This window comes from Staurois parvus, unplaced genomic scaffold (genome assembly GCF_062004578.1).
Source record: "Staurois parvus isolate SC_StPar_1 unplaced genomic scaffold, SC_StPar_1.0 ptg001778l, whole genome shotgun sequence".
Classification (NCBI taxonomy): Eukaryota; Metazoa; Chordata; class Amphibia; order Anura; family Ranidae; genus Staurois; species Staurois parvus.
The window spans coordinates 71356-84762 of record NW_028319574.1 but is presented as its reverse complement, the minus strand read 5'-3'; the positions used below and the strand labels follow the sequence as shown (position 1 = coordinate 84762).

At 50.9% G+C, this 13407-nt stretch overlaps 1 protein-coding gene across 2 annotated transcripts in view; it reads left to right on the top strand.

The window, feature by feature from the left end:
* The window catches only part of LOC149434319 (contactin-4-like), a 126181-nt gene that overhangs the window by 90320 nt on the left and 22454 nt on the right, over positions 1–13407 (top strand). For both annotated transcript variants that reach the window (XM_089663821.1, XM_089663822.1), the window contains exons 12-17: positions 2261–2436; positions 4487–4607; positions 6023–6181; positions 8382–8531; positions 10728–10798; positions 12548–12782. In XM_089663821.1, coding sequence (XP_089519947.1) covers positions 2261–2436; positions 4487–4607; positions 6023–6181; positions 8382–8531; positions 10728–10798; positions 12548–12782 — 912 coding nt within the window. The remainder of the gene's footprint in view (positions 1–2260; positions 2437–4486; positions 4608–6022; positions 6182–8381; positions 8532–10727; positions 10799–12547; positions 12783–13407) is intronic.

The window sequence follows — 13407 nt, the reverse complement described above, 5'->3', positions numbered from 1 at the left end:
GATTTCAGGGTGTTGGGGCCCCATATTTCTGGCGGTCCCCGGATCCTCGTAATGTGGGAAGCCTCTTCCCTGACCTTCCCATGAACTGTCCTGGATGGAGGAAGATGACGTCCTCGCGCTGTACATATCAGGGCAGATTAGAGACGTAATCCAAGGAATAGAGAGCTCTGCGCCTCCACCTGATCCCACGGATGATGAGGAGGATTTGCCGCAACGGAATACCAGACGGTCTACTCAGAGGAACCTTCCCTGGGAGAATGAGGGCGGCTTCCATCACTGACCTCCTGCAGAAATGCTAATCGCCTGGCTGACCCTCCGACTTCAATACTTTCATAGTCACTGACACAGAGCAGGAAATTCAGAGTATAGTCAGGAATCCTTCTCTGAGTACTCCGGGGGGGTCAGTGGGCTAAAGTGGACCCTTTACATCTCAGAAAAGCTCCACCGTCTAGCATTAAACATCCACCTTTGGTCCCAGCATAGACTGAGGTGATGTCATCAGTCTGCTGCAGGCAGGAAGAGGCATTTCCTCAGTCTCCTCCCCCCAGTGATCAGACTGTACATTGTAACTTTGTGGGAGGAGGAGGAGTCATTTCCTCAGTCTCCTCCCCCCAGTGATCAGACTGTACATTGTAACTTTGTAGAAGGAGGAGGAGTCATTTCCTCAGTCTCCTCCCCCAGTGATCAGACTGTACATTGTAACTTTGTAGAAGGAGGAGGAGGCATTTCCTCAGTCTCCCCTCCCCCAGTGATCAGACTGTACATTGTAACTTTGTAGAAGGAGGAGGAGGCATTTCCTCAGTCTCCCCTCCCCCAGTGATCAGACTGTACATTGTAACTTTGTAGAAGGAGGAGGAGTCATTTCCTCAGTCTCCTCCTCCAGTGATCAGACTGTACATTGCACTTTGTAGAAGGAGGAGGAGGCATTTCCTCAGTCTCCCCTCCCCAGTGATCAGACTGTACATTGTAAATTTGTAGAAGGAGGAGGAGGCATTTCCTCAGTCTCCCCTCCCGCAGTGATCAGACTGTACATTGTAAATTTGTAGAAGGAGGAGGAGGCATTTCCTCAGTCTCCCCTCCCCAGTGATCAGACTGTACATTGTAACTTTGTAGAAGGAGGAGGAGGCATTTCCTCAGTCTCCCCTCCCCAGTGATCAGACTGTACATTGTAAATTTGTAGAAGGAGGAGGAGGCATTTCCTCAGTCTCCTCCTCCAGTGATCAGACTGTACATTGCACTTTGTAGAAGGAGGAGGAGGCATTGCCTCAGTCTCCCCTCCCGCAGTGATCAGACTGTACATTGTAAATTTGTAGAAGGAGGAGGAGGCATTTCCTCAGTCTACCCTCCCCAGTGATCAGACTGTACATTGTAACTTTGTAGAAGGAGGAGGAGGCATTTCCTCAGTCTCCCCTCCTCCAGTGATCAGACTGTACATTGTAACTTTGTAGAAGGAGGAGGAGGCATTGCCTCAGTCTCCCCTCCCGCAGTGATCAGACTGTACATTGTAACTTTGTAGCAAGTGAAAAGGTGAGAGGCTGCAGCAGAGGCTGATCTGTGTCAGACATTCGTGAACACAGCCAAGAACTACACAGGCTCCAGGATTTACATGATGGTGTCATCTCTGAGTTGGCTTCTCAGTCTAGAAAGTAAATGATGACCTGAAAAAAAAGACGTCTCCCTCGTTCTGGAGAGAGAAGCAGATGAAGGCGTTGTCAGGGGAATCCTGTGATCTCTGTATGGCGCTAACCCCTGGATTTTCCCAAGGTCTGAAGAGTCATGAACAGAGGAGGAGCCGCTTCTCTAACACATCCTGAGCTTTAGGCATGAGCTATTGAGCTCTGTAAACAAGAGGCATTTTTCAGCAGAGCAGTCATAATTAGACAGGTAGACGTGAAATGTATAGAATGCTCCTCTGCCTGAAAACAAAAATCTTTACTTCAGTTCTGATTAGTGATGAGTTTGGGTCCATCCGGACCCAGCAGCTGTCAGCACCAGACCAGTGAGGTGGGGTGGAAGATTCTCCTCCTTGTAGCTGTATGTACCCAAAGGGGCGGGGACACTTGTGGCCTCATTGACTCACTATGGACCACGTCAGGCCAATGTCATTGTACCCTCCCAGGAGCACTGTAAGAAGCCTGCTTAATCTGTCTCTGAGGGGAGGAGTTTAGCAGTTGCAGATTCCCGATCCATCAGTCATTGGATAGAATGGAAGGTCGGCTGGGTAAACGTACGGCTTGTAATGTCTGTGGTCCTGTGTCAGACCCCACGCAGGTCCTGGTCCCCCCATCCAGCATGGACGTCACGGTCGGGGAGAGCATCGTCCTGCCCTGCCAGGTGTCACATGACCACTCGCTGGACATCTCCTTCTCCTGGGTCTTCAATGGACAACTCATCGACTTCCAGAAAGACGGGGAACACTTTGAGCGAGTGGGAGGAGTAAGTATGAGCGAGTGGGAGGAGTAAGTATGAGCGAGTGGGAGGAGTAAGTATGAGCGCCATACAAATGTGAGCGAGTGGGAGGAGTAAGTATGAGGGAGTGGGAGGAGTAAGTATGAGCGCCATACAAATGTGAACAAGTGGGAGGAGTAAGTATGAGTGAGTGGGAGGAGTAAGTATGAGCGCCATACAAATGTGAGCGAGTGGGAGGAGTAAGTATGAGCGCCATAGAAATGTGAGCGAGTGGGAGGAGTAAGTATGAGCGCCATAGAAATGTGAGCGAGTGGGAGGAGTAAGTATGAGGGAGTGGGAGGAGTAAGTATGAGCGCCATAGAAATGTGAGCAAGTGGGAGGAGTAAGTATGCACGCCATACAAATGAGAGCGAGTGGGAGGAGTAAGTATGAGTGAGTGGGAGGAGTAAGTATGAGCGCCATACAAATGAGAGCGAGTGGGAGGAGTAAGTATGAGCGCCATACAAATGTGAACGAGTGGGAGGAGTAAGTATGAGCGAGTGGGAGGAGTAAGTATGAGCGCCATACAAATGAGAGCGAGTGGGAGGAGTAAGTATGAGCGCCATACAAATGTGAGCGAGTGGGAGGAGTAAGTATGAGCGCCATACAAATGTGAGCGAGTGGGAGGAGTAAGTATGAGCGAGTGGGAGGAGTAAGTGTGAGCGCCATACAAATGTGAGCGAGTGGGAGGAGTAAGTATGAGCGAGTGGGAGGAGTAAGTATGAGCGAGTGGGAGGAGTAAGTATGAGCGCCATACAAATGTGAGCGAGTGGGAGGAGTAAGTATGAGCGCCATACAAATGTGAACGAGTGGGAGGAGTAAGTATGAGCGCCATACAAATGTGAGCCAGTGGGAGGAGTAAGTATGAGCGCCATACAAATGTGAGCCAGTGGGAGGAGTAAGTATGAGCGCCATACAAATGAGAGCGAGTGGGAGGAGTAAGTATGAGCGCCATAGAAATGTGAGTGAGTGGGAGGAGTAAGTATGAGCGCCACAGAAATGAGAGCGAGTGGGAGGAGTAAGTATGAGCGCCACAGAAATGAGAGCGAGTGGGAGGAGTAAGTATGAGCGCCACAGAAATGAGAGCGAGTGGGAGGAGTAAGTATGAGCGCCATACAAATGTGAGCGAGTGGGAGGAGTAAGTATGAGCGCCATAAAAATGAGAGCGAGTGGGAGGAGTAAGTATGAGCGCCATAGAAATGTGAGCGAGTGGGAGGAGTAAGTATGAGCGCCACAGAAATGTGAGCGAGTGGGAGGAGTAAGTATGAGCGCCATAGAAATGTGAGCGAGTGGGAGGAGTAAATATGAGCGCCATACAAATGAGAGCGAGTGGGAGGAGTAAGTATGAGCGCCATACAAATGAGAGCGAGTGGGAGGAGTAAGTATGAGCGCCATAGAAATGAGAGCAAGTGGGAGGAGTAAGTATGAGCGAGTGGGAGGAGTAAGTATGAGCGAGTGGGAGGAGTAAGTATGAGCGCCATAGAAATGTGAGCAAGTGGGAGGAGTAAGTATGAGCACCATACAAATGTGAGCGAGTGGGAGGAGTAAGTATGAGCGAGTGGGAGGAGTAAGTATGAGCGCCATACAAATGTGAGCGAGTGGGAGGAGTAAGTATGAGCGCCATACAAATGAGAGCGAGTGGGAGGAGTAAGTATGAGCGCCATACAAATGAGAGCGAGTGGGAGGAGTAAGTATGAGCGCCATACAAATGAGAGCGAGTGGGAGGAGTAAGTATGAGCGAGTGGGAGGAGTAAGTATGAGCGAGTGGGCGGAGTAAGTATGAGCACCATAGAAATGTGAGCGAGTGGGAGGAGTAAGTATGAGCGCCATACAAATGAGAGCGAGTGGGAGGAGTAAGTATGAGCGCCATACAAATGAGAGCGAGTGGGAGGAGTATGAGTTTATGAGCATGGGGGCGGACTCCAGTCGGCAGTGGATTTGGCCTCCCATGCCGGTGACACCGTTGGGGTCAGTGTGGGGGTGGGGACATCGATTTCCCGGTGATGGGACTTTTCTCACCTTTTCTTTCTGTTTTCAGCAAGATTCGGCCGGAGATTTAATGATAAGAAGCATCCAACTGAAGCATGCTGGGAAATACATCTGCCTGGTCCACACCAGCGTAGACAAGCTGTCCGCGGGGGCCGATCTCATCGTCCGGGGTAAGGAGGGGCAGGAAGGTCAGCAGGGGACTTAGTGGCAGGTCAAGGCCATTGTGTGCCCAGGATGAAGATACCAAATGGTACTCCCTCCCCCCCCCCCCCAAAAAAAAAAAAATGTCAGCAAAAATCCCTGCAACCCCCCCCCCCCCCCCTAAAAATTGAATCATCAAAATTACCTCCTAAGCATGAATTCCTTTTGCCAGTCAAAACTCCCTCCCAGCTCAAATCCTTTTCCTCCGATCCCCCCTCCCAGCTCAAATCCACTCTCTCCACAAATCCCCCCTCCCAGCTCAAATTCTCTCCCTCCCCAGATCCCCCCTGCCAGCTTGAATCTTCTCCCTTCCCAAATCCCCCCTTCCACCTCAAATCCTTTTCATCCCTAGATTCCCCCTCCCAGCTCAAATCCTCTCTCTCCCCAAATCCCCCCTCCCAGCTTAAATCCTCTCCCTCCCAGATCCCCCCTCCCAGTTTGAATCTTCTCCCTTCCCAAATCCTCCCTCCCAGCTCAAATCCTTTTCATCCCTAGATCCCCCTCCCAGCTTGAAACTTCTCCCTTCCCAAATCCCCCCTCCCAGCTCAAATCCTCTCCCTCCCCAGATCCCCCTCCCAGCTCAAATCCTCTCCCTTCCCAAATCCTCCCTCCCAGATCAAATCCTCTCCCTCCCTAGATCCCCCCTCCCAGCTCAAATCCTCTCCCTCCCCAGATCCCCCTCCCAGCTCAAATCCTCTCCCTTCCCTAATCCCCCCTCTCAGCTCATATCCTCTCCCTCCCCAGATCCCCCTCCCAGCTCAAATCCTTTCCCTCCCCAGATTCCCCTCCCAGCTCAAATCTTCTCCCTTCCCTAATCCCCCCTCCCAGCTCAAATCCTCTACCCCTCCAAATGACCTCTCCTAGCACTAATCCCCCCCCCCCACGAACACACATCGACCCTCCTATTACAAATCCCCCCTATAAACCACCTCTTCTAGCGCAACCCCCCAAGTCCGCACCGCGCCCAGGGCAGCCGCCCCTCCTGCCCACCCCTTGTCCCGTCCCTGATTGGACTAGTCCAGGAAGATTCAGTTTCTTACCTCAGTCACCCCTCACGTTATAGATCTCTTCTCTTCTGTCAGTGTCTAAATAATGTCTGTGCTGGGCCAGCTCCTCTGACCCTCACCTCCCTACATAACCTTTTATGCAGCTGCTGTCAGGAGAATGAAAGGGAGTAATATAGAGTCTGACTCTGCTGGGCTGCTGACATCACATCCAAGATGGCGGCACCCAGCAGCAGCAGTCGTGGGGCTCTTGGATCTGTACCCAATGGAGGGTTGGACAGGCACCCAGCACCATGCAAGGATTCTGCACACTGGATGTTCCAGTGACAGGGACTCTTTCATCTGTTTGTAGCTCTTCATTTCCTCTTTGTATATTTCAGGACCTCCCGGCCCACCTGATGCCCTGACGGTGGAGGAGATCACTGACACCACCGCACAGCTGTCATGGATGCCGGGAGTGGACAACCACAGCCCCATCACCATGTATGTCATCCAGGCCAGGACCCCCTTCTCCGTGGGATGGCAGGCAGTCAGCACAGGTGAGGAGGAGCTCGGAAAATTCTCATCAGTGATTGGATAGGCTGCATTCTCGGTGATGTCACCCCTCTCTAGTGAATGGATAGGCTGCATTCTCAGTGATGTCACTGCTCTCTAGTGAATGGATAGGCTGCGTTCTTAGTGATGTCATCGCCCTCTAGTGAATGGATAGGCTGCATTCTCAGTGATGTCATCGCTCTCTAGTGAATGGATATTCTGCATTCTCAGTGATGTCATCGCTCTCTAGTGAATGGATAGGCTGCATTCTCAGTGATGTCACCGCTCTCTAGTGAATGGATAGGCTGCATTCTCATTGATGTCACCGCTCTTTAGTGAATGGATAGGCTGCATTCTCAGTGATGTCATCGCTCTCTAGTGAATGGATAGGCTGCATTCTCAGTGATGTCACCGCTCTCTAGTGAATGGATAGGCTGCATTCTCAGTGATGTCACCGCTCTCTAGTGAATGGATAGGCTGCATTCTCATTGATGTCACCGCTCTTTAGTGAATGGATAGGCTGCATTCTCAGTGATGTCACCGCTCTCTAGTGAATGGATAGGCTGCATTCTCAGTGATGTCACTGCTCTCTAGTGAATGGATAGGCTGTATTCTCAGTGATGTCACCGCTCTCTAGTGAATGGATAGGCTGCATTCTCGGTGATGTCATTGCTCTCTAGTGAATGGATAGGCTGCATTCTCAGTGATGTCACCGCTCTCTAGTGAATGGATAGGCTGCATTCTCAGTGATGTCACTGCTCTCTAGTGAATGGATAGGCTGCGTTCTTAGTGATGTCATCGCCCTCTAGTGAATGGATAGGCTGCATTCTCAGTGATGTCATCGCTCTCTAGTGAATGGATATTCTGCATTCTCAGTGATGTCATCGCTCTCTAGTGAATGGATAGGCTGCATTCTCAGTGATGTCACCGCTCTCTAGTGAATGGATAGGCTGCATTCTCATTGATGTCACCGCTCTTTAGTGAATGGATAGGCTGCATTCTCAGTGATGTCATCGCTCTCTAGTGAATGGATAGGCTGCATTCTCAGTGATGTCACCGCTCTCTAGTGAATGGATAGGCTGCATTCTCAGTGATGTCACCGCTCTCTAGTGAATGGATAGGCTGCATTCTCATTGATGTCACCGCTCTTTAGTGAATGGATAGGCTGCATTCTCAGTGATGTCACCGCTCTCTAGTGAATGGATAGGCTGCATTCTCAGTGATGTCATCGCTCTCTAGTGAATGGATAGGCTGCATTCTCATTGATGTCACCGCTCTTTAGTGAATGGATAGGCTGCATTCTCAGTGATGTCACCGCTCTCTAGTGAATGGATAGGCTGCATTCTCGGTGATGTCACCGCTCTCTAGTGAATGGATAGGCTGCATTCTCAGTGATGTCACCGCTCTCTAGTGAATGGATAGGCTGCATTCTCGGTGATGTCACCGCTCTCTAGTGAATGGATAGGCTGCATTCTCAGTGATGTCATCGCTCTCTAGTGAATGGATAGGCTGCGTTCTCAGTGATGTCACCGCTCTCTAGTGAATGGATAGGCTGCATTCTCAGTGATGTCACCGCTCTCTAGTGAATGGATAGGCTGTATTCTCAGTGATGTCACTGCTCTCTAGTGAATGGATAGGCTGTATTCTCAGTGATGTCACTGCTCTCTAGTGAATGGATAGGTTGCGTTCTCAGTGATGTCATTAGTAAATTAGTAAAGTATTTGCTGCTCCAGCTGTTGGATTTGAAGTAAATCGAACAGTTTTATTTCCTGTTGCTCAGTAATAATCAATAAGACGCAGTACCAGCTTCAGCCTGTGGAAGGCGCTATTGCCTGATAAGCATTTAGCACAGCAGCTGAAACCACAGAATAGTATGACAGGGAAGGAAGCTGAGCCTTCTGCCTGGAACAATTCATCTCGGGGTTGTCAGGAGCAACGCAAGTCACTTATTTATGTCACTGGTCACACTTTGGGGTCTCTTGGTAAAACGTTTGCACAGCCATTCCTCCAGCAACACATTCCTGTGCTAAATGGGCATTAAAATACCACATTGTGGCCACTAGTTGGGGCTGAGGAGCAGAGGACATACATACGTCTTTGAAGCGTACAATGTAACAATTCTAGAGAAAACGCTGGAGGGAATGATCACATGTATTTCCTAATTCTATATAAATGGATGTCTTTGTATTTGTGATTTCCTCTCAGTGCCGGAGGTGGTGGATGGTCGATCATTCACAGCTACTGTTGTCGGTCTGAGTCCGTGGGTGGAGTATGAATTTCGTGTCATCGCCATCAACCAGATTGGCATCGGAGAGCCGAGTCCGCCATCCGATAAGCGAAGGACGGAGGAAGCGCGTAAGTCATGGAAACGTTTCTTACAAAAGTAGAAGAGTAACAAAGTGCGCAATAAAACCAACTTATTCCGGATAAACGGTGTGAATGGCAGAATTCGACCCGGAGAAGACAAATCCATCGATAAACCACATTAGTCTGGGAGATCTCCGAACTGGTTTGTGATGGAAAAAAATAGATAACAGCGCCCCCGACCCCATCCACCCCCCTGACCCCATCCATCCCCCCGACCCCATCCACCCCCCCGACCCCATCTACCCCCCTGACCCCATCCATCCCCCCACCCCTCCGACGCAGAGCAGCAAAACAACTTTAATAAACTTCAAACACAATAAAAGTATCCACTCAGAATGGAGCAAGAAAGAGGGGCGATGCGATACAACCGCGTGATATCGGTCCTGCTCCTCCATACCCATCCCGGGGCCCCTAGAGAGGACTCCACCGCTGGCCACAGCAAGAAAAAATGTCATCATCCTGGAGGAATGCACTACAGCGCCATCTCTCTTCCATCACTGGGAGAGCATTTCACTAGTGTGGCTTATTAATGTCATTTAGCTGCACTATATTGGGGCAAATCTTTTCACTTTATTTCTCAGAAGACTTTCCTTAACATTGTCTGTGTCCTTCCTTCCTTCCTCCCTTCCTTCCTTCCTCCCTTCCTTCCTTCCTTCCTTCCTTCCTCCCTTCCTTCCTTCCTCCCTTCCTCCCTCCCTCCCTTCCTTCCTCCCTTCCTTCCTTCCTTCCTTCCTCCCTTCCTTCCTTCCTCCCTTCCTTCCTTCCTTCCTCCCTTCCTTCCTTCCTTCCTTCCTCCCTTCCTTCCTTCCTTCCTCCCTTCCTTCCTTCCTCCCTTCCTCCCTCCCTCCCTTCCTTCCTCCCTTCCTTCCTTCCTTCCTTCCTCTCCCTCCCTTCCTTCCTTCCTCTCCCTTCCTCCCTCCCTCCCTTCTTCCTTCCCTCCCTCCCTTCCTCCTTCCCTCCCTCCCTCCCTCCCTTCCTTCCTCCTTCCCTCCCTTCCTCCCTTCCTCCTTCCATCCCTCCCTCCCTCCCTCCCTTCCTTCCTTCCTTCCTTCCTTCCTTCCTTCCTTTCTCCCTTCCTTCCTCCCTCCCTCCCTTCCTCCCTTCCTTCCTCCTTCCACCTTCCCTCCCTTCCTCCCTTCCTTCCTCCCTCCCTTCCTCCCTTCCTTCCTTCCTTCCTTCCTTCCTTCCTCTCCCTCCCTTCCTTCCTTCCTCTCCCTTCCTCCCTCCCTCCCTTCTTCCTTCCCTCCCTCCCTCCCTTCCTTCCTCCTTCCCTCCCTCCCTTCCTCCCTCCCTTCCTTCCTCCTTCCCTCCCTTCCTCCCTTCCTTCCTCCTTCCACCCCTCCCTCCCTCCCTTCCTTCCTTTCTCCCTTCCTTCCTCCCTCCCTCCCTTCCTCCCTTCCTTCCTCCTTCCACCCCTTCCTTCCTTCCTCCCTCCCTTCCTTCCTTCCTTCCTTCCTTCCTCCCTCCCTCCCTCCCTCCCTCCCTTCTTTCCTCCCTTCCTTCCTCCTTCTTCCCTTCCTCCCTCCCTTCCTTCCTCCTTCTTCCCTTCCTTCCTTCCTCCTTCTTCTCTTCCTTCCTTCCTCCTTCTCTTCCTTCCTCCCTCTTCCTCCTTCCTTCCCTTTTTTTCATCTTAATATAGAGAATGCATTAAGGTAAAAAGAACCTTCAGCCTTTACAAACACTTTAAGGGACAATAGTTTCCTCTTCTGTAGAAGTGAAGTCCGGGGTGAGAGCTGAGAATCTCTGGAAATGAGTGTCTCTATCTGCCACATCCTTGGTGCACCGTCGTAAGATGTGGGCCCCACTTTTCTGTTTCTTTTTCTCACTTGTAGTCTTTGCTGACATCTAGTGGTGACAAGAAATAATGAGTAAAGTTAAAATATAGAGAAGTCTTGTATAATAAAAGTGATAATTCTGCTGAACCTCCCATGTGGTTACACTTTTGTACCCTTCCTCACTCTTCCCTGTTGCTGTAAACTCAGAGCTGGTGTTGTGTTGTCACTTCATTGTCCCACAGGGGATAGAGCCATCATGGCCACATCTATATTTAGATCCCCCCCCCCCCCCCCCTTCCCCCCAGTAGTCTCCAGTTATGGCTCCTCACTACCATAGATGCTCGGTTTTGCTTTCTTTCCCAATTTTCCACCGTTTGTAATATCAGACTTTCTCATTTTCCGTTTTCAGTCCCGGAGGTCACACCAGCCAATGTGAGCGGGGGAGGAGGCAGCAAGAATGAGCTTGTCATCACATGGGAGGTAAGTCATCATTACACAACAAGACCGTTCAATGGAATCCCTCCAAAAATATTATGAAATTTGCTGCAACCAGAGCTTGTACAAGGAGCCGGCAATCACCAGGGAGTGAAACATGTTACTGCCCCCCCCACACGTTACATTGTATCCTATGAGTTCATAGTCGGTTCACAATCATCAATATCATTAGATAAGAGAGAAGAGATCAGAATGTGCCGGAACAGAGAGTTCTATATTTATAAATGTTCATTCATTTTCTATGATGGTTATAAGGAAACTAATCTTTCCTATTCTATTCCATAAATCGTCCCTTTGCCCCCTCCCCCCCAGTCTTGCACAGGTGTACCAGCTCCTCCCCCCCAGTCTTGCACAGGTGTACCAACTCCTCCCCTTTAGTCTTGCACAGGTGTGTCGGCTCCTCCCCCTCAGTCTTGCACAGGTGTATGAACTCCTCCCCTTCAGTCTTGCACAGGTGTACCGGCTTCTCCCCTTCAGTCTTGCACAGGTGTATCGGCTCCTCCCCTTCAGCCTTGCACAGGTGTACCGGCTCCTCCCCTTCAGCCTTGCACAGGTGTACCGGCTCCTCCCCTTCAGCCTTGCACAGGTGTACCGGCTCCTCCCCTTCAGCCTTGCACAGGTGTACCGGCTCCTCCCCGTCAGCCTTGCACAGGTGTACCGGCTCCTCCCCGTCAGCCTTGCACAGGTGTACCGACTCCTCCCCTTCAGTCTTGCGCAGGTGTACCGGCTCCTCCCCTTCAGTCTTGCGCAGGTGTACCGGCTCCTCCCCTTCAGTCTTGCACAGGTGTAGCGGCTCCTCCCCTTCAGTCTAGTACAGGTGTACCGGCTCCTCCCCTTTAGTCTTGCACAGTTGTACCAGTTCCTCCCCTTCAGTCTTGCACAGGTGTACCGGCTCCTCCCCTTCAGTCTTGCACAGGTGTACTGGCTCCTCCCCTTCGGTCTAGTACAGGTGTACCGGCTCCTCCCCTTTAGTCTTGCACAGTTGTACCAGCCCCTCCCCTTCAGTCTTGCACAGGTGTACTGGCTCCTCCCCTTCAGTCTTGCACAGGTGTACCGGCTCCTCCCCTGGACTGGAATGGCTTCCTGTGATATCACTGCACACTGGGAGCTTCTCACAATGTGCATTAGAAGACACAGAAAGTCAAATAGAGCTCCGCCTCTTTTCCTGGCTGGAGGACGTCCAGCATCATCTATCACTTTACTCCCCAGCCTGACTGTCCCTGGCCCCACCTTTTTAATTAGAGCTGATTCAAGCTGGGTGGGGGGCAGAAGGGACACTCGCCCCAGACTTGGTGCCACAGCCTGACTATCCCTTGCCCCGCCCCTTTCAGTCATTGGATTTCAGTTCTATCACAGAGGCTCAGCATCACCTATGCAAATGTAGCCTGTCTAGGACCGCCCACTCCCCCAGGATGACGCCCACCTATCAATACGTTTTGATATTTGCATAACTCCTCCCACTGCTTGCATCAGGACTGAGGGCTCTTGAGAGGAGTACTGAGGCAGGGGGCTGTAATATTTTCAGGAAACCATGTACAGCACCCTGCCGACCCTTCCCACCAGCCATGATCTGCCTGCATTGTATAGAGAAGCAAAGAGACCCAGTGATGACATCACGGGGTGTAAAATGAGGTATGTAATGTATGAGGGGAACCAACGGCTGAAAGATATAAGCAGATCAAACGTCAGCTTTGAGTTCCCGGAAATAAATCCGGTATTCCTATCACCTTCCAGCCGGTCCCCGAGGAATACCAGAACGGTGGAGGCTTCGGCTACGTGGTGGCTTTCCGACCCTTCGGAACGATCAGCTGGATGCAGACCGTTGTAGCCTCAGCAGACGCCGCTCGCTACGTCTACAGGAACGAGAGTCTGCCGTCCTTCTCTCCGTACGAGGTGAAGGTCGGGGTGTTCAACAACAGGGGGGAGGGACCCTTCAGCCCCCTGACCGTCGTCTACACTGCCGAGGAAGGTAGGTGGTCTAACGAGAGCCGAGCTGTGATTGGATGATTGTGGGTCTGAACATTTTCTAGATTAGCTGTGGAGGCCTTCTTCACTGTGATTGGCTGTTGAGGCCTTCTTCACTGTGATTGGCTGTTGAAGCCTTCTTCACTGTAATTGGCTGTTGAGGCCTTCTTCACTGTGATTGGCTGTTGAAGCTTTCTTCACTGTGATTGGCTGTTGAAGCCTTCTTCACTGTGATTGGCTGTTGAGGCCTTCTTCCCTGTGATTGGCTGTTGAGGCCTTCTTCACTGTGATTGGCTGTTGAAGCCTTCTTCACTGTGATTGGCTGTTGAGGCCTTCTTCACTGTGATTGGCTATTGAAGCCTTCTTCACTGTGATTGGATGTTGAGGCCTTCTTCACTGTGATTGGATGTTGAGGCCATCTTCACTGTGATTGGATGTTGAGGCCATCTTCACTGTGATTGGCTGTTGAGGCCATCTTCACTGTGATTGGCTGTTGAGGCCTTCTTCACTGTGATTGGCTGTTGAAGCCTTCTTCACTGTGATTGGCTGTTGGTTGGTTTTGAAATATAAATAAATGCAGCGCTAATTATAAGTTGATCTTACAACACAATAAATGTGATAAAGTCCAT